Here is a 24,940-nt window from a genome sequence, read left to right on the forward strand (position 1 = left end):
TATACTCAGCTTTAAGGAATACAGTGATGTCATCTCTCTGCTTGCAGCCTGAATACATATGCTGCTCATAGGACCATGGACAGAACCCCAAATTAACTAATAAAATACAATACAACATAATAGATTGAAAATTGTGGCAGGCCCTTTAATTGGTTTTGATAAAAACAATTATAAATAATTATATTATTATATAAACCATAACTAAATATAAGCCAATACTTGTAACAAATAAGAATGTTACATTTATACCCAATTGGGGTAGGCTGGCCTAGGTCGCCGAGTACGTATTATTTTTCTGATAAATGTTTGCCTGTACAAGGTGATTATACTACTTAAGTTGTATATTGAATGCAACTACCTCAAGTGTTGTAAATTGATAAACCCAATAAAAATTTATTGATAAAAAAAAAAAAAAAGAATGTTACATTTAATCATTTAGTTCAGTTCAGCCATTACAGCTCATTTTGACCATAAAATGGATTAAATTACACTGTCCCCTTCGATTGAAGGGACTAAACCACATAACTTAGGACCATAACAACGAATGCAAGGGTGGGTTGCTTTTGTGTTAGCTATCTTCTGTTGCTCCGACTTAATGATGCACTACTCTTTCTTTTATATAGGAGGCTCAAGGTAAGTACCATTACCTTGTAACAAATCCATCCAGCTCCAAACTCTGATTTCCATTTTCAAGGACCATTACATTGCATGCACATGCGACAGCAGCTAATACAAGAAAGTACCATATAGAGTACTATTTCTGAAACAAAAGATCTTAGAGGTCTGCAATGGTCCCACCTGTGCATATAATTGGTTCCTAGTTCTTCCCCTCTCTCCCAATCTGAATCCGGAAAGACAGCTGATATCAAGAAAGATTGTTTCTCATCTTTCAATGAGAAACTCCAGTTTGATGTATAGAACATAGGAATGTGGTACTTACGACTGTGGTATGTGGCTAACATACTTACGGTATATAATGATCTTGATACACAACATCATTAAATACAGTAACCATGTTATTTAAACAACAGAACAGTTCTTCAAATTAAAGTTAATTGTTTTAAAAACTTTATTATTTAAACTTTCTATACATTTCCTACATTTGGCCTATGACTTCATTTGCAGCAGTGTCGATTTGGTCATTTGTTACTACATTAAAATTAATGTAACAAATGAACAAATCTCCTAGTTTCCACCTTTTTTTCCAAAGAAAGAGTGACCTTTAAAGGAAACCTTACACAAGAAAAATACAGGAGCTGCAATTGCTAATCTATTTATGGATATGGTAGTTCCTTTGCCATTTCTGTCTTCAATATACAGCATCCTCTGTCAATGACGCGGAATCGGCTTGCATAGTAACTTGATAGTTTTCGTAAAAGTTTATGAGAAAAAAGTCTTAGTCAACTTACGGCATATTTCTGGGCTTCTCCATGAAACACAGATTCCGGCATCATTACAAGCTCTGGCATAAGCTGAGACAGCTGTACAATAGCATTCACAGTCTCCTCCAGTGTCACACCCACATGTGTCACTAACACAAGCCTCAAGGTATGGAGTAGGGTCAACCTAAAAGTAGATCATGGTTAGACTCTTCATCCTCAACAGCTCATTCATTTAATACTGCTCTAATTTTTGGGAGAAGTCATTAGTTTTGGGTTGACACTGTTGGGTTGGATCTTTTGTCAGCTCTCTGTCAGGACATTTAACCCTTTTGAGACCAGGAGTCATTAAAGCTTAGATGTCATTATAATACATGAAAAAATTGCTAGAATTATCAATGACCAAAGGGCTCTGTTTGATCAAACTTGGGAACCTTGGGCATCATATATCCACGTACCTTTGTCTTTGACCCCAGGCACTATGCGGACACCGAGCTACTCTCCTCCTAATATGGCTACAGCTTTGTCCTAGTTCTCTCCTTGTTTTGGGGATTTCATCCCCATACATTACTCTTTTTAATTTTTTCCTTTTTTTTTCATCTATCTCTCTCCTTTTCTCCTTTCTCTTCGCTTTTGTAGCTATGAGATATCCTATCTCGAGGTTAAACTATAATGACTAACTGTTATACTATTGTTGGTAACTGATTGCATAAAGTGCACGTCAAGACTACTAAACGAACCCTTCTCATTATTATTTTACTTGCTACACATGTCAGATTCTCTAAAGTGTCGTTATTGTGTTTTTCCTTTTGTTTACTTGTCTTGATATCGATAAATTCTTTTTTTTTTTGTTTCCATTTTGGGTTTTGGAACTTATATAACAATGTTACTGTCATGATAATTTATGCGTTGTAAACAATAAAAATGTATTGAAGTTAAAGCTTAGATGTCCAGGCCAAATTAAGCAGTCCCAATATGCATCTTGACAATGGGGGGTATTTACTAAACCTTGACAGTGCAAAATCTGGTGCAACTCTGCATGGAAAACAATCAGCTTCCAGGTTTTATTGTCAAAGCTTAACTGAATTAGCTGAAGTTAGAAGCTGACTACCATGCAAGGTTGCATCAGATTTTGCACTCTCAAATTTTAGTAAATAACCCTCAGTAACTCTATATACTGTATATATAAAACATCTCTTTTAATATGTAATTAGATTTGACATTTAAAATATTAAGCTGAGGCACATTGCCATCTTTCAGGCATCTGCAGGCTGCAAGTTGTTTTCGGAATAGACGCTCCAGCCATGTCATAGCTGTCATTGTCATAACAATACAGGGAACCACTTTGATTGGTTCCTTATCATTAGCAAGGACCAAAGAGGTCAAATATAGCTGGGTTTGATAGCTAGCAGCTGTGTGCAGTATTGACTCCTATCTGTCAATATGGGAACACAGATTAACATTACCTCAGCAGGAAGTATTGTGCAAGGGAACAAGTGAGATTATGTACAGCTAAGCTGTGTGAGCAATGTTTTGAAATTTGCCCCCACGTCCCCACTCCCTTTGAAATCAAACAGTAATTAAATACTCAAACTAAAAAATAATGTTTGGGGGACATTACTATCACATGAATTAGAACACGGTATAGCACATATGTTAAACAAAAGATAGGAACCCACTTTAGAATGGCACTTCGAGAATGTTGCCTCCATGATAATACTGCAGTGCTTCTGAGACCAAGACTGGCGGTATGGATTGGCAATGCATGGATCCTTTAGACGCTGAGCATCAGGGCAGCTTGGTGAAGCTTTCCAGCTGTTTCCAAATTCTTCTATGTTAACCACAACCGATTGTGTTCTTGTGGTAAAATCATTGGAAACACTACCATCATAATTACCACAGAGGCCACAAACATTTCCCTAATGGAAAAAAATCATTTTAAATGGTTAATATGATACATCAACACACATCAGAACCTATAAAACACAGCATAGGTAGTTAACATTTTAGACATACATTTTTTGGCTGCTTCATATGTTTATACTAAAGTTCTACAAATAACAATGAAAACTGTATACAGATGGTCTATTGAAAGGACTTTTCTACATGTTATGACTGTGTCAGGCTTTTTTACTCCAGGATAACCAAATCTTATTTAAGTACAGCACAAGAGCCATGTGTACTTGTATATTGATATCCTTTATGAAGTTGAAATCCTCCAGATTTGTGCACAAAATCGTTTCCTTTATGCAAACGCTTCCTGTAATAAAGACCAGTCACTGCTGCCTTCTCCCCTTGTGTAAGGTGACTGGTCTTGTATCTGCCGCCCGCCTGTAATTTTCTGCAGGCAGCCTGTAGTGGGTGGACCTGCTTAGTCCCCCCACAGCTCTGCTCTCCGCACAGACTTTGTTTAACAGAGGTGATGTCTCACATATTTTTACATGGAATATCTGGGCCTTTAAGGGCATTTGGTGCACACAAAGTAGATTTGTTGCTATTGAGGAACATGTTTAAATTGTGCCTGTAGTTCAGCTTTAAGAACGTGTGAAACACCATCCTTTCCTATATTAGGGAAAGATGAGTGTTTCTATCTGGATAGAGCCCTGCTATCTATGAAACCAAAGGCTTATCTTTACAAAAAAAATAAAATTCTATGTCTCTTTTACAGGGATTTCTCCATTCATTCCTGTCTCTACAGAAATTGAATGGAAATATCCCCATCAAGGACACTGAGAACAATAAAACCTGATGGAGGCTCCAAGCCACTTTATTCAAAACTAAGTGAAAAGTTTTTGCTGGAGTTGGGCTTTAATTAACCACACATATGGTATACAGCAAGATGATATAAAACCATATCCAATGCTAATTATTCCTTAAACTAGATATTTTCAGAGTTAGGTGTGTTTTTAAAATGTTTTAACTTGGCTTTGTAATGTCAAAGTCACTAGTTGAAGGCCGTGGTTGATCAAAGGTGTAATGCATTCACCCTTTTTCTTTATGTGGGTTTATTTGTCTTGTACTGGTGTTTATTTTGTTGCGCCCTGTATTATAGTACTTAACATTTCAATAAAGACTAAAGAGCTTGTTCGTTCGTCTAATGCATTTGGTAAGGATAGTGTATTATAATATTAAGAAGGAGTAATACAAATATTAAATCCTGACATTCTAAATTCATTACAATTCTTTAATGCTAACAACCTCAGTGCTTTACGGATGGTTGCAAAAAACGGTTTGTTGAACACAACAGTTATTGCCTAGAGTAGCAACTTGTTGTCAACATTAAGGAGGATTTATTAAACTCAAGCTTTACTATTTGAATCAGCTTCCATGTTTTTTTTTTGTCAAAGTTTAATTGAACAAGCTGAAGTTAGAAGCCAACTGGCTTCCATGCCCAGCTTCACAAGATTCTGAGTGTTCCACTTTCAGTAAATCTCTACCATTGTGTCTCTGAAGGATGTCAGCTTCTTTACCTTGAACTTTGGGCTTAACTTGATCAGAATGCTTGTCTTCTTGTCCCACATGAGGATCAAACCATTCTTAGCCTCAATCACCAGGTACATTCCCATCTTCCTTATCTGGTAGGGAACATCACCACCAGTTTCTCTTTGCACTACTTCAAAGGATCCATCACTCAATTTCAACTCAAAGTTCTGTAAAGTACAAGTAATACACTATAAAGCAGGAATCTAATAATTATTATGCAACCAAATAATATAATTCATGTAGGCTGAGTTAAAAAAGCAAAATGATAACCTTTTGAGATCAGTGTGCCACATTTCCTGTCTTAGTAAGAAAATGCTTTCTTCCTATTAGCTTCAAGACATTGAGCTACACAAAGCTACAGTATAATTGTATCTATGGAGATGCAGTGGTGCCATCCTAACCTGAGCTATAAATACCATCCTCTCTTCGCATCTCCATCACATAGAGAGGAGGGGTTTCGTAGAGAGAAAATAGAAGATAGATGAGAAAACTGATAACATTGATTTAGATTTCGGTTGCGGTGCACAGAAAGCTATGAGGACACTTAGTTTCTGGCAGGATCAACAGGTATTATTTCTGTACTTGCAGAAAATTTACTTAACCTGGCTACCACACTTAAGGTGAGCTATATTTTATTGTATTGTTGTTTGTGAAATGTACTAGAGATGTAGCATAGATGTGAAGTTCTGAACACTCACCCCCAAAAATACTTTAATGGCCTTGGAACAGGTAGTCCCAGTTGTTCCACATTGGATGTTTTCAGAGATAATTCTGAATGAACCATTTCCAGGGTTGGATGCACAGTAGTCCTATAAATTAACAGAGAGTACAAGAATCAACATTTGGGATGCTTAATAAGTAACACACACACACACATATATATATATATATATATATATATATATATATATATATATATATATATATATATATGGTCTATAGTAAATTATTTCACTGGACTACAGTCACATTATAGTCATAATTTGCCTTAATTTTCCAGAAATACTTGTAAAATGTGAAATATTATTATTAAATTATTGATAATGCCTTACAAAAAAGATTGTGTCGGTTGGAGAAATCTGAGCATGTTGTTGAGGTTGTACTACATTGTACCAAAGTAATTATGCAGTTGAAAAGCATTGACTCTGTGGGCAATCATATAGAGGAAATTATCTTTCAGTGCTCCTCTTGTAGTAGAATATACATAGTTGTTTTCAAAATTTGTCCGTCACAGACCATTATGTGTTTCCACACATGCATAGCATGTGTCTACCAGGTAGGATCACATGTGTATATTCAATATAAAAGATGCATGAACATTGTTGACCTTTACATATGATAGACTTGTAAGTACCTGTGTCAGAGTGTACTCGCAAACACCGTTAAAACTGAAACGTTTGCCATCAAATGTTTTATAATGGCCTTCTCCATATACTACACAGGTCTTGTGACACTCTTTCTCGGTACATTGCCATTTCCGGTCCTTGCAAGTACTAAAACATAAAGGAGTTATCAGAAATTATACATAAATAATTTTGGGTTCAAATTGACTTTGATATCATAATTTTCAACAATCGAGTACAATTTAGTGAAAAGGGCCCCGAGGTAGTGTCTTTGAAGTCATTGGTGACTTCTAATTACCTTTGATGAAGGTACCTCTCTCTAGGTGTTAAGTGGCTGATCATAATTGAAACCTAATTATGCATTTTATTTAGCATAAAGTTAGGTGGTGAGTGGTACCAATCAATAGCTTCTTCTAGTGTAAACTAACAGGACTTTAAAGATGCCACCATTCATTTTAATAGTAGCATCCTTAAAGTCCTGTTCATTTTTATATAAGAGGTATTACAGTATCTTAGTTCTCTCTGGGATGTGATAACACCTAATTTGTATCATTTTTTATAACATTTTGCAAGCAGGTAATTTTTCTCCTTCATTGATATGCGCTGATGAGGCGGAACTGATGGGCACTGATCAGGTTTGAGTGCACTGACCCTATACATTTTATTATTTGAACAGAGCTATATAGCTATGTAATTTTCTGACATTTTAGGGCTACTATCTCAATTATTTATTATGTAAAGTGCTTCCTAATCTACCTGTTACCTTTCCTGTACAAAGATCAATAGAGAAGTAGGTAGGTCAAATCTATAGCTTACCAATTATTAATAAAACATTAAGGCCGCGTACACACGGTCGTTCCAAACCGATGAGAATGGTCCGACGGGCCATTTCCATCGGTTCACCACTGAAGTGGCTTGATGGTCTGATGTGCGTACACACCATCGTTCCAAAAAACGATCAGGTCAGAACGCGGTGACGTCAAACACACAACGTGCTGAATAAAACGAAGTTCAATGCTTCCAAGCATGCGTCGACTTGATTCTGAGCATGCGCGGGTTTTGAACCGATACTTTCTGTACTAACCATCAGTTTGGACCGATCAGGCAACGGTCCATCAGTTTGATTTTAAAGCATGTTTTAAGATTTTGGACCGAAGGACAACGGACCGATGGGCCGTACACACGGTCGGATTTGACTAATGAAACTGGACTTAAGGCCGTTTTCATCGGTTTGGACCGACTGTGTGTACAAGGCCTTAGACAGCCTGTAATATTATGAATCATCAAATGAATGTATGACTGTCTTACTTTGTGAAGAAAAAATAACTCACCAGGTATTACAGTCTTGCAGAATGCTCTCCCCGCTGTGGTAAACCTCACCATTGTGTATACATGGACACTCTTCCTCGGGCACACAATTGCCATTGTTATTGAGCACAAGCCCTTTCGGACAGACACAGCCAGAGGCACACTGAATACTTAACTGAGTTATAAAAAAAAGAAAAGCGACCTTTAGTTTGGTTCCGTGTAGATATTGTTTTGTAGTTACAAGTGTCAAATATGTATATGTTGAATGACTGTAATGTAACACTGTTGGAGATGTGGTGATTAATCCGAAAAATACTCTTTGTCCTCATCATGTTTCATTTTTAAAACTAGTAATTAGCAGAAATTGTATTCACTTTTATATTCACTTTTATAGTCATCATTAGAATTTTGTAGACATAAAAATGGAGTTGGATATAGAGGACAATGGCCATGCCTGGGAACTGTAATCTTCTGTCTATAGGATGTATTAGAGCATTTGTTTAATGAATGTTTAGTACATGGGCTCTTGAACATAGCCAGATTCACCATTGGGCACAGTAGGCTTGTTCTTATAAGCAGCAATCACAAATAAGCAGATTTTCCTTGTACAGTAATTGCCCACACTTTTTTTCTCATTGTCTGCAAAAATATAGCATCTTATATAAACTTCAGTCAGCTGGGTATGGATCAGTAAAACAAGAAAATGTTCTGCATAAAAAAAGTGACCCAAGCAGTTGTGTGCTTACAGGATTCAATGCAGAAAATTTTACTCTGCTCTTGAAACATAGCAGTATATTTTTTAAACTTGACTAAGTATATTTGGAGTCAAGCTGATGTAAATTTAAAGATAATAATCTATATTAAGATAATAATCTCTATTAAAGCAAAGGTTCTAGGCCTCCCAACGTCCAGCTTTATAACCCTTGTAAGCCCTTTTACTTGCAGGTGTCTCTGCGGCCCCACTGTCAGCATTTTTAATATTATTTTTTATTTATCTTTAAACATACCGTATTTTCCGGCGTATACGATGACTGGGCGTATAAGACGACCCCTAATTTTCCAGGAAAAATTTTGGTTTTGGGATATACTCGCCGTATAAGACTACCCCCTTCCTACTAGTCTTTCTGGAAGCTGAGGGGTAGCCAGAACCGCTGACAGAAACAGGCTTTTTCAAATCTCACTGTGCCATTACATTACATTCCTCACTGTGCCATTACATCACTTGCCCCTCACTGTGCCATCACTTGCCCCTCACTGTGCCATCACTTGCCCCTCACTGTGCCATCACTTGCCCCCTCTCTGAGCCATCACTTGCCCCCTCTCTGTGCCATCACCTGCCCCCTCTCTGTGCCATCACTTGCCCCTCTCTGTACCTGAGCTTGCCCCCCACTGTGCCTGAACTTGCCCCCCAGTGCAATCACTGCAAACAGTGCCATCACTCACTTTTTTTCTGAATAGACTTCAGGCGGTGCGGTGCGGTGACAGTCTCCGTGCAGCAAGCGTCAATGATTTAAAAGACGCGCCTTCTCCTCAGCGTGTCCTGTGTTAGGCGGAACACAAAATTTCCCAGCAGTGCCTCTGTTCTGTGTTCCGCCTATCACGGACGTCTTCTCATCTCGTCCGAGGATGAGAAGGCATCTGTGATAGGAGGAACATAGAACAGAGCGCTGCTGGGAAGATTTGTGTTCCGCCTAACACAGGACACGCTGAGGAGAAGGCGCGTCTTTTAAATCATTGACGCTCGCTGCACGGAGACCGTCCCCGGCGTATAAGACGACCCCCGACTTTGGATGCATTTTTTTGCATCCAGAAAGTCATCTTATACGCCGGAAAATACGATATGTATAATGCTGATCTTTCTTACAGACTCCATGGGGATGATTTACTAAACCTGGAGAGTGCAAAATCTGGTGTAGCTGTGTATGATAGCCAATCAGCTTCTAACTTCAGCTTGTTCACTTAAGCTTTACCAAAAAAAAAAAAAAAACTGGAAGCTGAATGAGCTACTGGTGGCAGCATAGCATATGTATTGTGTATGTTGAGCACATGCTGGATGTAAAATGCATGATTTAGAAGCCTTTCATATGGCAGAGATGCTGTCTGTGTGTTGCCTAAGCTGTAGAATCTTGTAACTGCTCACTGTTTCTTCCCACATACCCACCACTACCTTCTCACTACCCTGTTAGATTTTCCCACCTAAATTCAAAAATGATCCACTCAAGGGGAAAATAAAAATGTCAAGAGAGAATCCTAATGTGTGAGATATGTATAATATATGCATAATACATTTGTGAAATATTATTAGTGACAGCTGTGTATATAGAGACTTACACATTCCATGTCCAGGGTCTGACATGTCCTCTGACACTCTGCTCCATTTGCTCCATTTGTCGCATTGGCACAGTCAAAATAAACCATGTTTTTTGGGCACTCTAAAGAAAAACACAATGTGAGATTCCATGCTGAGTACAACCTTTGGTCGACACTGCCAAACGCAACTCCACTGAAGAGAAATCTTCCCCTGAAATCTGTTCAGAAACCTAGTTCTGTGAGTACTGATTTACTGTTCCCCTGCCACGTTCAATGGTTCCCCCTGCTGAACTTCACGTCAATATAGGACACCTTAATGAGATGAAGGTTGGTAGAAAGAACCCCTGAACTCAGCGTGGGACCATCGGATACACACTCCTGACTCCTGTTTCTGAAGAGAGGTTTAGAGGTACAGGCAGTTGGGCAGGGAAGTACTTACTCTATTTTGTTTTGCAGGGAAAGCTTTATGGCTTATTAATGGATCCATATCACCAACTGTCAGGCCCCTGTACACACGTCCGAGGAACTCGACGGGCAAAACACATCGTTTTGCTCGTCGAGTTCCTTGTGAAGCCGCCGAGGATCTCGGCAAACCGAAATTTCCCATTGAACAACGAGGAAATAGAGAACATGTTCTCTATTTCCTCGCCGCGATCCTCGTCGGCTTCCTCGGCTGAAAGTGTAGACACGGCCATGTTTCTCGGCAGAATACAGCTCCGACCGAGTTTCTGGCTGAATTCTGCCGAGAAACTCGGTCGTGTGTACTGGGCCTTAGAGTTCATTCATTTAAAATTTTGTTGGGAATTTGTAAAGATACAAATAATACACATGGTACATATTTTATGCAGCATGTCTGGTGTGAATGAACCCTGTAATACATGCAACTAAGACCCCATACACACCTTAAGAGTTTCAATTTGTATGCAATCAGGCAGGCCCTTGCACTACATGGTTTTGGTAAATCTGAAGACAAAAATCTGCACAAAATCTAATATGGGCTTTAAGGCTGCCATATATGGCTGGAATTTTAGCCAATTCATGCTAAGTCAGGCACAATTTGGGCTGTTAATGCCCTTACCCCCACAGCCAGGCTTGACAAAAGCCAACTGTTCAATAGAAAATTGTTGGCTGAACAGAGCCTGTATCCAATCAGATGCAGGCACTGGTCCGTTAAACAGACAGCCTCTGAAGCCAGCTGTCAGAATACAATAGCTGGAAGTGAAGATTCATCTAACTGCTCTCTTGAGAGTGGATGAAGAAATCTGTTACATTTCTTTTATTGAGTCGTGTGTGTATGGCTAGCTTAACCATGGCCCTGCTGTAAGGAGAGAGAAACATCTCACCTTAGGTGGTAGAGAAACAGGGAACCACTATCTCTCTTTCTGATCTTTTATTTTTACCACAAAAAAGAATGACAGGAGAAATGAATTAATATGACTGCATCTACATTTTCTGCCTGCTGAGCCCTATGTTTGCTGAGAGTGCACCCTTAGGTAATTAAGTAAAGCATACAGTATGATGAGACTTTTTTTTTTCTTTTTGGCAGTTCTATTGTGGTACTTAGAAACCTGTAGAAATGTTTCTTGGTTTTGAATAAAGGGCCAGGAGTGGAGATGCATATTAGTCAAAATCATAAGTAACAATTGCATATTTTTTTGTATTCCATTGTTCTAAAGGCAATCCCAAGTGGCATTAAGATCACCCTCCACATGTCAGAGTGTGAACAGTCCTATGCTGGAAGGGGAGAAGCTTCATGTCATTTTTCTCATCACTGTCATTATTCTACAATATCTCCATTAATTTTCTATGGTACTTAGGTTATATATGTGTAAAGGATCGAAATTATTTGTAGGGCCTAAACATGACTGTTATCTTTGCATACCGCCATTTCAAATTGTGTACATTGGGGATTTGTCTCACTTTGGCAAGATTTCCTGTTTGCTACAGTGTCAGGAAATAAAGCGGGCAATACACTCTGAAAGGGGTCTGACATATTCCCCACTCTATTTACAATAAAAAAAAAAAGCTCTGGCTTTAGATGTGCATTACATTTTTGGGTAAGGTGGTTAGCACTTCTGATACAGTGATAGAACCCAATTGTATCATGAATTTGTCCAAGCTTATCTCTCGATGACTTACAAAAGGTTGTACATCTCAAAATATCTCTAAGCCTCTGTAACTGGAAGCTTTAGTCTATTATAAGGATACTTAATTTTATCAGTTGAGGATGCTGAAAACACGTTAGTATTAAGTGTGGCCTTTGCTCTGGTGCATTTATATGGTCACTAAACACCTCAGTGAATCCGATGACTTTAAAATGAACAGTAATGGTATATTATATCTAATTTTTTATATTTTCTTACTTGCAATACTGAGTGTCTTCCCAACACAGCGTAGTTTTCCACTTGTACACGTGCTGGAATGAAGAATCAAATACATGTATGTTAACCTGTGCTTGTCAGCATATTTTGTTCTTAGCTTACAGCTATACGCTGTTACTAAAATATTGAAACACTTTAAACATTTTGAAAGTTATAGGATAAGAAAGGCTTTTCTAATTTTATAAAGTTTATCAATCTGACATTTTCTAAATATCCAATAAAATATTAAAGACCCTGTAGCCAAAAACAGACATACAGTATGGATGTACTGTAGAGTCTACACAATTGTGAATGGTGCCATCTTGTGGCTGTTCTGCATATTACATCACATTTACAGTAGGAATGTCAAATCTCAAATTATCATGAAGGTTTACTTAACTGTCACCTTTCCCAGCTGCATATACTCTTCTTTCCTTCCCTCCCTTTTAGACACCAGAAGGGAAAAATAAATTGGATATAGGGAGTGTGACACACTCTCCTTCCTTCCATGTGAAGGAACTTGGTAAATAGCTAATTAAACACCTGGCTTTGTCATACGTGGGTATGGAGAGGGTCTTTAGCTTTGTGTTCAGAGGGCTTCCTCTTTTTGTTCTTAGTGTCTGAATTGAGCAATGGGGTAGCAAAATGAAGCTGTAGCTGGGAAGAGTGGCATTTAGGTGAACCTGTTACTTTTGTCCTACAATTGTAAGATGCCTGCTGTACATACTGGCAGACCACATTGAAAGTATGCGGTAAACAGATATATATGGAACATGTAGATTGAAATGAAACTCAGCTCTGTATTAGAAAAATTCAAAAACATGATATATGGACGATGAAGATTAAAATTAAACTCCAGCTTTGTTATAAGAAATAAAACAAAAAACAAATACATTGCAAGAATTACAGAAAACTTTTCCACAGATTTCTATTCCTATCCTATCCTGTTGATATTAGGCATAGCCCATGGCAGTAGACACACTAACATTTTTCAAACGAAGTGTTAGGATCTGCACCAATCCAGGTTCATTCTCAGCACTAAGAAATTTAAAATATTATTAGGCTAGCATGCAGATACTGTAAATGTTCAAAATCTGCATAAATATTAATTCGAGTCGCAGTAAGCTGTTTTAATTAACCCAGATGCTGTGGTACATAGACCACTTTGCATATAATATGCCCTTCGGGTTATCTTTGAGGGAGAAGAAGGGAGTCTTTTATACTTATAAACATATATGGATTTTGGGGACATCGTGGCATCAAAAAAAACTTAATGGGAGAGGTAAATAATAATAAACAACTAAATAAAAATAAATTGAAGTAATGTCTTAAATTCTGTATTAGCTTTTATCGAAACCCATGATTACCCTGTTTTTATATAACTTACCACATGGCACCATTGTCATAAATGACTTCTCCAGGGGGCACCATTGAACCACTGTAGTAACAAGGGCAGTTCCCAGCTGGTACACAGGCTCCATTGTCATCAAGGAATGTTCCATTTGGACAAGCACAGCCATCCAGGGGAGTGAAATGGAAGCTGCAGCTGGGGTCAGGCTCACTGAGAGAGTGACAGCTTTTCTGGCAAGTAGTAATAGAGTACTGGTAAGTGCTGTTTTTTGGGCAGTCCTTTGTGTATTTTTCTAAAATTGGAAAAAATGAACATTATATTACATGACAATTTTTTTTAATTTGTAAGGATTACAACCTAAATCACATTTTGGTAAGGCAGAAGATAGTATTTGATTTAATATTAAAATATAGCTTGCACCTCTGCAGGTATCTAGTTTAAAAGTTTGACTTTCATAAAGCCATTTTAATAAAGAAATCAAACATGTTTAGAAAAGTGTCTTAAAGCCAACCTTACACTTAAAGTTAAGGTTCCCTTATTTCATCAGGGTCTCCAAACCCCATAACAAATTGCCACATTAAATAGTAAAACGTGAAAAAAACTGTGGGAGTAAAGTTGTAAATATGCGTAAAATACACCTAGTTTCTTCACTGGAGAAGGTGACATAATGATCTTTCCAGTGAGACCCTTAGAAAAATCTTACAAGAAATTACACCAAAACAGCAGAAACAGCGTTCCCAGGATCTCTTTATTACCCTCATCTAGGTACAATGGGCAGAAGCCAAGGATAACTAGCAGTTTATATTTTACCTTTTCCCCCACAGGTTTGCTTCTTTTACACTTTAATGATGATTTGTCAATGGGGTGGAATCTCTAATATCATAAGTGAACCTTATATTTCACTACACAGTACTAATCTAGTCAAAAATAATAAGCATCATATTATATGATATATGTATCAATTGATCAGTGTCAACCAATCTATACTTACCACCAACCCTAAAAAAAACAAGGAGGTAATGGAATATAACACAGAGTCAGAGCTAGACACTCCCAACAACCCCCTACTAGATCCCCGAAAATCCAAAATACCCTTTACTCTATTCCTTTTTTTTTAACTTATACTAATTTATTTCTCATAAACCCACTCAAACTTGTTCCATAAAATATCCAGGAACTTGCATAAGATTGAGTGAAATAACCACACTAAATGTTATCATTTCCTATCCTAAAATTACTAATAGATGTTTATATTTCAACAACAAAAAAGCACAGAAGCACCAACTTAGAATAGAAAGTATATACATTGCCTATTCAATCACAAATTGCAAAATCAAGGAGACTACTTCTTATATTAAGATCCTGGGTGCAAACGTACACCCAGAACCGCTGAGTTATAGCAAAGATTCAGGCTTGATTTTAAATTTGAAAATGTTTGCAGTTCTTTGTAAACCTATGTATAATATTTATACATCATGTAATAGAGCTGATCTAAAAAATACAATTGTGATACTAAACCCTCTGTACAATAGAAGACACATTTCTAAAATACACAGAATAAACTGTTCAAAACAATTTTTATTCAAAAGTAATCATTGTCAAAAAAATGTTGTCAAAGTATAACGTAAATGTCTTGGATAATATCCGCCATATATAAACCTCCATACATACCGCAAAGGTCGCCTCTCCAGCCAACCAGAGTCACTCCCTCAGCAGCGCAGGCCCGTGCATAGGCAGATAAGGCTGCACAAACACGTTCTTCACTCTTCTCATAGTTACAGCTGTCATACATACAGTTCTGTTGGTACAAACACAAATATACACCATGTCTTAGTGATCACTCTTAAAATAGGAGAGTCTACTGAAGGTTTGCAAGAAATATGCTGATTTATAGAACATTTTTGTAAAACGTTTACAAATAGCTTATTATTCATGTGTAACTGAGTATGATAATTGGAAAATCTATTGCTCTTGCTATTATATTGATCTTGAATTCTATACATTATTTATATTTAGGAAAGTTATAAAAATAAGGCTTTGTTAAAGCAGGTAAACTAAAACGGCATAATAAATTATTTAACACCATGTTTTCTTTAAGATAGTGAGGTTGATTTACTAAAACCAGAGAGTAGAAAATATGGTGTAGCTCTGCATAGAAACCAATCAGCTACCAGTTTTTTTTTTTTGTCAAAGCTTAATTGAACAAGTTATAGTTAGAAGCTGATTGGCTACTATGCACGGCTGCACCAGATTTTGCACCCACCAGTTTTAGTAAATCAATCCCAGTGTCTTTTATGGACTTACATTGTCTACCCTGCCATGTGGACTATCTAACACATTTATTTTTTCTTTAATGAAGATCACTCACCTTCTCATACACAGCTGGATTCACAACAGCATGGCATTGGGCAAAGGTTCCCTTGCTGTCCGAGAGCTGAGAGCACCAAAACTTGGCAAACCTCTCTAAAGATTAGTAAATAAATGGTTAGATGCTATTAAATAACTAAGCAACTGTTTGGCTTTGTTGAAAGTCTGTATAATTTTACCTTAAAGTGCAACCATGTTTTGTTTATGAACAACAAAGCCACAGATTCAGTTATGTTCCACCCACCCCCAGGCAGCACTCTATTTGCCCATTGGGAGCAAATAGAAATACCCATTATGTTTATATATGGAAGAGCTCCCACATGACAACATTGGTGCTTGGTGATTAGCCCAGCACGGTCATATGGATGTAGGGAAAGTCTTGTGTAAGCTCTGAGTTAGGACTTGAAGCTTACACAGGGCTTCATCTGTTCACTTGTGGTGGCTGGAACAGCAAGAAAGTAAAGGGAATGAGACATTTTAATAATCTTTCATAAACAATGGAATTTATGCTTAGCTATGTAGGAACTCCAGATTACACATACACACACCTAATAAACATACTCGGACAACAACATACAAGAGCAGGATTTCTCCCACTTGTATGAATCACATACCCCAACACACTATAACGCAGATTACCAGTTATATTATCAAAATAGCATGACACCATTATTCAGATTAAGCAGCTTTGCAGTTTACTATGTTTTCTCTGCACCCTCAATCTGCTCACTTGTCTCTGCAATTAAGTCCCATACAGTAATACTCCACCATCCCGAATGACTAACATATATATTATTAAGGTATTAAAAATATTTGCAAATTTTATCTCATAATATTTTTAATAAAAGATTCCTCACATACCATTGTCTACACTTAGTGCACATGGGTTTTCATAACTGTCCTTCACATCACTGCAGTCTGCCTGGCCCTTCCAGGTGTTGGCAAAGGCAGCTGCTGCCCCCTCAAGTGCTCCACTCAGAGACTTAAAATCATCTGTCCGGACCTTATTGAAGTCACCACAGAGTCCTAAAAAGATTGAAAATAACAATATTCAGTTAAAATGAATAAAAAGAAATGTAGTGTCCCAAAGGGCCACCAGTAAATCAAGCCTTCTTTACACCTCACATTTACTCATTTACTATACTTCCAGGAACATTAAAGACTAAAGCCCCAAATAAAAAGACATGGATAAACTTTTACCGCATGCATTTCCTTGGTGCTCAGGGTCCAGGCTCACTGAGACCTGCATGACTGGAACAAGCTGAACCTGGATCTGGATCCCATTGAAGGTCTGAATGACCAGATAAAAAGAAGATGGCTGCAACACAGCAAAATTATCTGAAAAAAACAAATGTAAAGAATGTAAATTAACAACCTGGTTTTCAATAAACAAAGGAAATCTAAGAAGAAACATAGTATGTATATATTTCACTTGCACTTTTTAGGCAGAAGCTGTGACACGCTTCTATTTGTTTCATCGCAGGTATTTATGTTTGATTAACTCTGTACATTTCTTTATATAGAACCAACAATTCACATAGCACTTACATATTACACATGCACAGCAGTCCATACCTTCAAGGATCTTACAGTCTATGGTTCCTATCACATGTGCATACATACACATTAGGGCCATTTTGAAGCCTAGAGCCAATTAATATGCATGTCTTTGGAATGTGGAAGAAAACCAGAATACTCTACACAAGTGCAGACTGCAGAGATAGGCCCAGATTCACAAAGCACTTACGCGGACGTATAACAAGTTACGCTGACGTAAGTGCAAATGTGCGCCGTCGTATCTGTGCGCCAGACCCACAAACGAATATGCGCCTAAAAACAGGCTACACCCCGCCGACGTAACTTGCCCACGCCGGCGTAGGGTGGGCGCACATTTAGGCTGGACGCATGGGGCTGCTCCCATTGATTAGCCATTCAAACATGCAAATGAGGGAAATACGGCGATTCACGAACGTGCGTGTGCCCGGTGCATGCTACGCGAGATGCACGTAAGTTGTACGTCCGGCGTAAAGTTATTCCCCATAAAGGAGGTGCAACCCAGCAACAGACATGCACAGGTCTGCACCAGGGAACACAAGCCGGCGTATTGTGCATTGGATGTGTGTCTGGCTGGGCGCACGTTATGTTCACAGCGTACGCAGTGATCCGGCATAGCTTAGGCAGTTTTGCCGGCGTGGTTGTGAGAAGGCGCATTGGGGTGCGTCCACGTCACGGCGCATGCTCAGTTCGTGATACGTACCTGTCTGGCGCTCGGCCCATCATTTGCATGGGGTCACGCCTCATTTGCATCGGTTCACGCCCACTTCCACCTACGCCGACGTATGTTTTCGAAACCCACGCCACGCTGGTGCAGCGTTGGGAGCTATGGCTTGCTGAATGCAATGCTTGCCTCTCTGCGCTGCGTTGGCGTAGCGTACGGTGGTTACTCTACAGCGGCGTAATGTGCGCCTTGCTCTCTGTGAATCTGGGCCATAGTGTTTTAACTGGGAATCGGACCAGGGGACCTTGTGTTGCAAAGAAAAAGTGCTAACCACTAAGGTATAAGTGGGACTGTTCTGACCATATGAATAGAGGATTTCAGGTTTTAGAACTGCCACAGGTTGACATTCTTGCCATTACTTTTTTTTTTCTTGCCCACATTGATATTACTTTTTTTCATTGCTTCCTAGTGATGCCATGATTTTGGGTTATATGCATGAACATTGCAGTGCACACCCAAGTCTACTTAGATCAATTGTGGTCTTTCATAAACTGGTTAATGTACAGTATGCTATCAGACATGATTATGTACCTGTGACTAATGGTGTACGAGTGTAGATCCCATTCAGAAGCACAGTTCCTGATGACTTCACTGTCAGAACCTACAGGTTACAGAGGTGACATCAATTTAGGAAAGTGATCAAACTAAAGAAAATGGCTAGGGAAACACAAGTTTTAAACAGGACTAACAATGAGCAAAAAAAAGGCAAAAAATTTAATTCACTTTGTATACTACAAGGATATTTTTAGCTAATATCTGGAAAGAGAGGTAAATTGTACTGTGCACTGAGCACTACTTACTATCTGTCCTTGAGCCAAAGACAGGGTGACACTTCTCAGACAAGTTTCCGTATTGGTCACTCCACATTTCCTCAGCTCGGTCAGCACAGTGAACATGTTTGTGACACAGTCCTACAAGGAAGAACAAAGGGGGGAGTTATCGGAATGTGGTATGTGAATAGTGTCATTTTAAGGATTACTGACTAGCAATAATCACATTTTAGTGATAAAATATAATTTTCATCTTTATTACGCATCATCTATCCACCTGCCAGAATACAGATGGCTTTTTTTTATATATTACGCTCAGGGTATTTTGAGATCTAGAGATTCTTATCAATTGAATAACCTCATGTAAACCATGCTTGTTCTATAGCATATTTTTACACGGTTTATGTAAAATTGAATGCTTTACACTAGGCAACATTTCACATTGAAACTGAATTTCGCTTCATGGGTGGTGCTGTTGGCACCCTCCCGCCTGATATTCTTTGAATAAGAAATTTGCAAAGGAGTCGGGCATAAAATCCTCAAACAAACAGCAACTGCATCCATTCAGATGCAGCTGGTGTTCAGGTATTCTGACAGCCGCCAGTCCTATCTGTTGGAATACAATAGCCACAGCTGGGGATTCAACATTCAGGCTGAACAAAAAAAATCTGTCAGTGTATGGACAGCTTTAATTTAATCTCTGACTTACTGGATTTATTCATTATAAAAATGACTACAGAAAACATTATAGTAGTACTACAATGGGTGAATATGGTGCATATCAAAATTCACCATATGGCTACTACCGTGCACTCAGAGCAAAACGTGAAGGCTTGATGAGCAAAATTACCTTGGTAAAGATGTAGCTACAGTCTCCATGGAAGTTATAGTGACCGCCATCATAGGTGTAGACATGTGAGCCTCCCTCAAGTGAGCAGCGTCCAGCACAAGGCAAAGCCTCACAGCTCCACTGACCACCATGACAAGTGCTATAATAAACAATACAAACAAGTCAGATACAATAATATTATTAATGAAGTATTGCTCAAATTCATTCCTTGTAATTTAAAAAAGCTTTAGATGGCTTTTTAACTTAAAATATATGTTTCTATTTAAGACTGTCATGTTTAAAAATGAATGTATTAGTATTTTGCAGTTATGAGAAGAAAGTACTTACAAAGAATTCTGATAGAGAATTTATAAAAGATACCTTTACCATAGGGAAATCTGTATTATCAAAGAGGAACACCAGGCATAAAAACTTTACATATGATTATCAGTAACCATGCAATGTGCACCAAATGCCTTTTCAAATCCAGATATAACTTTTTACAAAAAGTGTATGCTGTGCAGAGAGCAGAACTGTAGGTTGGGCCCTGCAGGTCCTCCAGCTATAGACTCCCTTTAAAGAAACTTCAGAAGGGGGTGGAGACATGACCAGTCACACAGCACAAGGAGAGGGATCAGTAGTGACTGGTCTTTACACAAAGCTCCTCTAAGGAGGCAAAGTAGAGGAGTTATGTTGTGCTGGATTACTGTACAAATCGGTAAGAAATAAACAAAGAATACCCATGGCTCTTGTATTTAGAAAAACATGGTAAAGCCTATATTTCAGGTTTACACAAATAATAGTAGTAGGAGTACATACAATAATAAAGAAATCATGATAAAGAAGAACTGGCTCGAGGGGGTTAAGCTACTGAGATAATTGCTTTCGGTCACAAGTTATAGAGGTCCCTCTTACTAGACTTGACCTTTCATTCCTTAATGCATGCTAAACAGCAAGGATAGACAAACCTATTCTGTAAGCCAATGTATCCTGACAGCCAGAACCTGCAGCCATCAGAATACCCAAACAGTGACTGCAGCTGATTGGATGCAGATTGGATGCAGATAATGGCTGAAATGCGATCTGTGTTTGGCCAGCAGGTATGACAACACCCTATGAGCACTTTCACAGCTAATTTTTAGTTCTTACCAGTTGTGGCAGTTGCTGGTATAAAATTTTCCTGGTGCAAATGTCTTATTGTTGTAGGTGCAGGAACATTTACTGAGAGGGATGCAACCTCGGTTATCAACATCATCCAGTACCGTTCCTGAAAAAAACATTGATTGAGATTAAAAGATGGTTCTAATAACTCTTATGATACCAATAACCAGAGTAAACGTTGTAATGACTTACTGAGGCCAGTTTACTTATCTTATGCTTACACTAGCGGTCAGATAGCTTTTCATATACATTTGACAGGCGGTGAAGAGGCGATATGTTGCCTGATCACTGCCTGTTTTAACCACGTAAACACTGAATGATTTTCAACCGCGGGCATTGCACATGGGGGGGGGGGGGTCATGTTGCCCCTCTTTGGTTGAATAGGTCATGCTAGGTGGCGGTGCTGTCTGCAGACCACAACAGGGGGATAATTTTTTTGCCAAAGCAAAGCATGAAAGCCACAACATGTGTACACTCCCATCTGCTGCCTTTGCAACTTAAGTGGAGGGGGGGGTAAAAATGCAGCTCAACTATGTGTGTTTTTTTGGCACCACCCACCCTCACTGCAAAAGTAAAGGAGCCCTATAGGGGTTGAGAATTTTCACTCCTAAACTGAATTAATTTTCAGTTCAATTATGTAATCATGTGAAAGCTAATTCCTGTATTGGATAATGAAAGTGAATACAGCTACAGATTCTCAACTTCTGTAAAGAAATTTCCCCCATTGTGTCATCCTTTTCAAACAACTGAGTTTTAGATAGCTTTAGAGGATGTTGATTTAGTAGTTTAATATGTTATAAATCTGTAGAAATAACCCAACTCAGAATAATCACCAAAAACACACAGGGAAAAAAAAAAACATATGATTTTACCTGGTGGACAGAAGCAGCCATCTATGCAATGATCTTCACATACAAGCGTCCGCTCAGAGTTGGAACAAGTATCAGCACACGGTGACCCACATTCATTATACTTCATGTTCATCGGACAGGTCCTCTCTGCCAATAAAACACTCAAAGTCAGTAAAAAGTGAAATTATAGAAAGTAGTGGCTCCAACTTGGCTTTACAAAACTGGTCAATAAAAACACAGAAGATTGTCCTCCAAAAAATTCTGGAGTTTGCCTCCCTTTTTTTAACCTTTTTTTATTTGAGTATAGTTCTCTGTTTGTCCTTAGCATGTTTAAATTCACTTCCAGTTGACTGACTCACTACCTCACTACTACTGCTGGAAGTTTTTTCCGAATATCAACTACTCTTTTGGTCAATTTTGTTTCTCTCTATGTTTACTTCTGAACTTTTAAAGCTACATAAGGGGAAATAAATGGGCATTACTTATAGGCCCTTATAAAGTCTGATCATCACAGTGGCCATCATTTAGGTGGCACCAGCATTACTGTTTCTTGACTTATTCTGATGTTTTTTACAGTGAAAAATTAGTTCTCTTCTTCTTTGGAATCTGTAGGGGCCACAAGAAACTATAAAGCAGGTGGTAAAATGCTTGGATTGGTCATAGTACGTCATTTTTTATTAAAACAATGCTGAAATCCATTAGGCCACCTGAAAATATTGCAGAGTGTATGGTCAGCTTCATTATCACTACATTGCATTTGCACTCTTTTCACACACTTAAAAATCCCATTGGGGTTGATTTAATAAAGCTGGAGAATGCAAAATCTGGTGCAGCTGTGCATGGTAGCCAATCAGCTTCTAACGCCAGCTTATTAAATTAAACTTTGACGATAAAACCTCAAAGCTAATTGGTTTCTTTGCAGAGCTGCATCAGATTTTACACTCTTCAATTTCAGTTAATCAACCCCAATGTGTTTCACCAACATAAAGATAGAATATACAATAAAGGGACACAGAAATTTTACTTTGGCAGTGTCAGGTATACTATACATTCCAGCTTTTAAAAGTCTAATTTCAGCCACAAACAGTATTTAAAAATACAATTTAAAGTGGAGAATTTTTTTAATGCGTTTTTCTCTTTTCCTGATCCCATCAGAGCTTTCCCCTCACATCACGTGTGCCTGTGACGTCTATACAATACATGGGGAGATTTTATACTGGGACAGGAAAGCACAGTCAGTAATACAAATATTGTCAGATATTCTAACCCTCCCCTTCCAAAAACAAGTGTTTTTGTTTCTGTGTCCCCACTGAAGAAATGTTCTGTCATTTCCTGTTCTGACAGGAAGTGAGAGGAAATCTCTCTAACAGAGACACAGGCAGCAATAAAACCTTTTCCTGCTCTATTCAAAACAAACTAAAAAGTGTCCCCTGAAGTTCGGCTTTAATGACCAACCATTTTCTGATAGCTGATGCAGCACATTCTGTTTTAGACTCTTTCAACAAAGTGGAAGTTTTCTAGCTAAGACCATTAACCTAATATGGATAAATACCACTGTAGTCATTTTTGTACTACCGACATTGAAAAACTACCTTAGGAAAGGACATAGACAATTAAAAAGGGCAAGAAAAAAGTAATTACCACACATGGTGCCGGTTCTCCAATTTTTGGGCATCCCACCAGCATGGGTGCACTGCCGGGAATACTCAGACAGGGTATCACAGAAGCATGAGGCATCAGATGAATTCTTACAGCTACAGAGGTCAGACACACAGGCCTTGATGTACAGATCCTGAGGCACACGCAGGTCACAGTCATCGAAGGCTGCATTGGAAAGCATGCGGACACAGGTCCCATTCTGCATGGAGAAAAAACATTAACATTGTAGTGCACTGTATGTAAGTATGTGTACTGTAAGCTCATGACAAAATCGAGTGATGGATAATCATTATAATTTGTAACTACCAACATGAAATAAAGACCATCATACTGTCATTTTATGTAGCAGTATTGCCTATCCGTACACAGTACTGTATATGATTTCCACACTTTGAAAGGGGGATACTTGTGTGTTAATTAGCCACATTTCATGGAGCCATGCTAATAATTTCACCTGTGATCTTGCAAACTGCAAGAAGAGTTTCAATTGTCCTAAAGAGCAGAACAGGAAATAATGGGGTACATTATCTTTAGTTATGAGCTTACGTTTGACAAGGACTATGGGGTTAATTTACCAAAGCAAATAGTCTGTTAAAGTATATAGTATATAGTCAAAATGTAAAATCTTATATTAATTTTCAAATTCTATTTCAATTATTTCTAGCCTACGCCTAATAATCTGAACAATTGTCAAGATTGTAAACTTACCTTGTGAAGGTTCCCATACATTTTTTTTTAATATTCTGTGACATGTCTTTACTATGCCATGTGAGTAGGCACTGCTGTGTCACACATTTCACAGAACCTGCCTCCTGAACTACAGCAAAGAGTTTTAGGAGATGGAGTCTGTACAGGAATCACAGCTTGCAGGCAGCAAGGTACCATAGGATATGTAGTCCTTGGAAAGTAAACAGCAGAAGAGAAGTTGCAAAGCATGCTGGGAATCCAGGAAATTGTGGAAAAAGGTGGCCAGCAGACGGGCAACAAACAAGAAAGGAGATTTTTTCTAGCAAGCTTATATTGGATTGTTAAATTAACTGTTGCTAGTAGAATGCTGATTATTATAAAATAAAAGTGTATGCTATGACCAAAAAAATTCTTTAACTTTGCAAGGGAAGTTTTCCCTAGCTTAGTATATTAGGTGAAACTCCGTTGACTTCCATCGTCCAATCATGTGCACACAAAAAAATCTATTTTTTTTCCCTCTCACATGATTGAATATTATCTGAAAATGAAATCTCCCAACATTTACTAATCTCTGAGCAACATTTACAGAACATTTTCCTTTTGAGTGCAAGAATTAGTTGTAATTTTTCAGTTACCTTATTGCATAAGTAACAGCAAAATCTACAAGTCATTATATGAAAGGCAATAAAACATATGGGAGGGGAGATTTTTATTAAAACTGGAGCAGACAGAATCTCAAGTAGCTTTGCACAGTAACCAGCTGAATCAGAAATCATTTTCTTCAGCTTGTCCAATTAAACTTTG

The 24,940-nt window shown here is 38.2% G+C and overlaps 1 protein-coding gene across 1 annotated transcript in view; it reads right to left on the reverse strand.

The window, feature by feature from the left end:
* The window catches only part of LOC120917302 (mucin-5AC-like), a 69,814-nt gene that overhangs the window by 37,826 nt on the left and 7,048 nt on the right, over positions 1-24,940 (reverse strand). The window contains exons 6-24 of the mRNA XM_040328505.1: positions 23,432-23,648; positions 21,812-21,937; positions 20,928-21,045; positions 19,800-19,938; positions 18,980-19,090; positions 18,711-18,780; positions 17,102-17,239; positions 16,763-16,927; positions 15,903-15,997; positions 15,206-15,332; positions 13,571-13,826; positions 12,187-12,239; positions 9,845-9,945; positions 7,537-7,688; positions 6,217-6,355; positions 5,561-5,671; positions 4,850-5,029; positions 3,059-3,298; positions 1,410-1,566 (exon numbers count right to left, since the gene is read on the reverse strand). Coding sequence (XP_040184439.1) covers positions 1,410-1,566; positions 3,059-3,298; positions 4,850-5,029; positions 5,561-5,671; positions 6,217-6,355; positions 7,537-7,688; positions 9,845-9,945; positions 12,187-12,239; positions 13,571-13,826; positions 15,206-15,332; positions 15,903-15,997; positions 16,763-16,927; positions 17,102-17,239; positions 18,711-18,780; positions 18,980-19,090; positions 19,800-19,938; positions 20,928-21,045; positions 21,812-21,937; positions 23,432-23,648 — 2,695 coding nt within the window. The remainder of the gene's footprint in view (positions 1-1,409; positions 1,567-3,058; positions 3,299-4,849; positions 5,030-5,560; positions 5,672-6,216; positions 6,356-7,536; positions 7,689-9,844; positions 9,946-12,186; positions 12,240-13,570; positions 13,827-15,205; positions 15,333-15,902; positions 15,998-16,762; positions 16,928-17,101; positions 17,240-18,710; positions 18,781-18,979; positions 19,091-19,799; positions 19,939-20,927; positions 21,046-21,811; positions 21,938-23,431; positions 23,649-24,940) is intronic.

This window comes from Rana temporaria, chromosome 11 (genome assembly GCF_905171775.1).
Source record: "Rana temporaria chromosome 11, aRanTem1.1, whole genome shotgun sequence".
Lineage (NCBI taxonomy): Eukaryota > Metazoa > Chordata > Amphibia > Anura > Ranidae > Rana > Rana temporaria.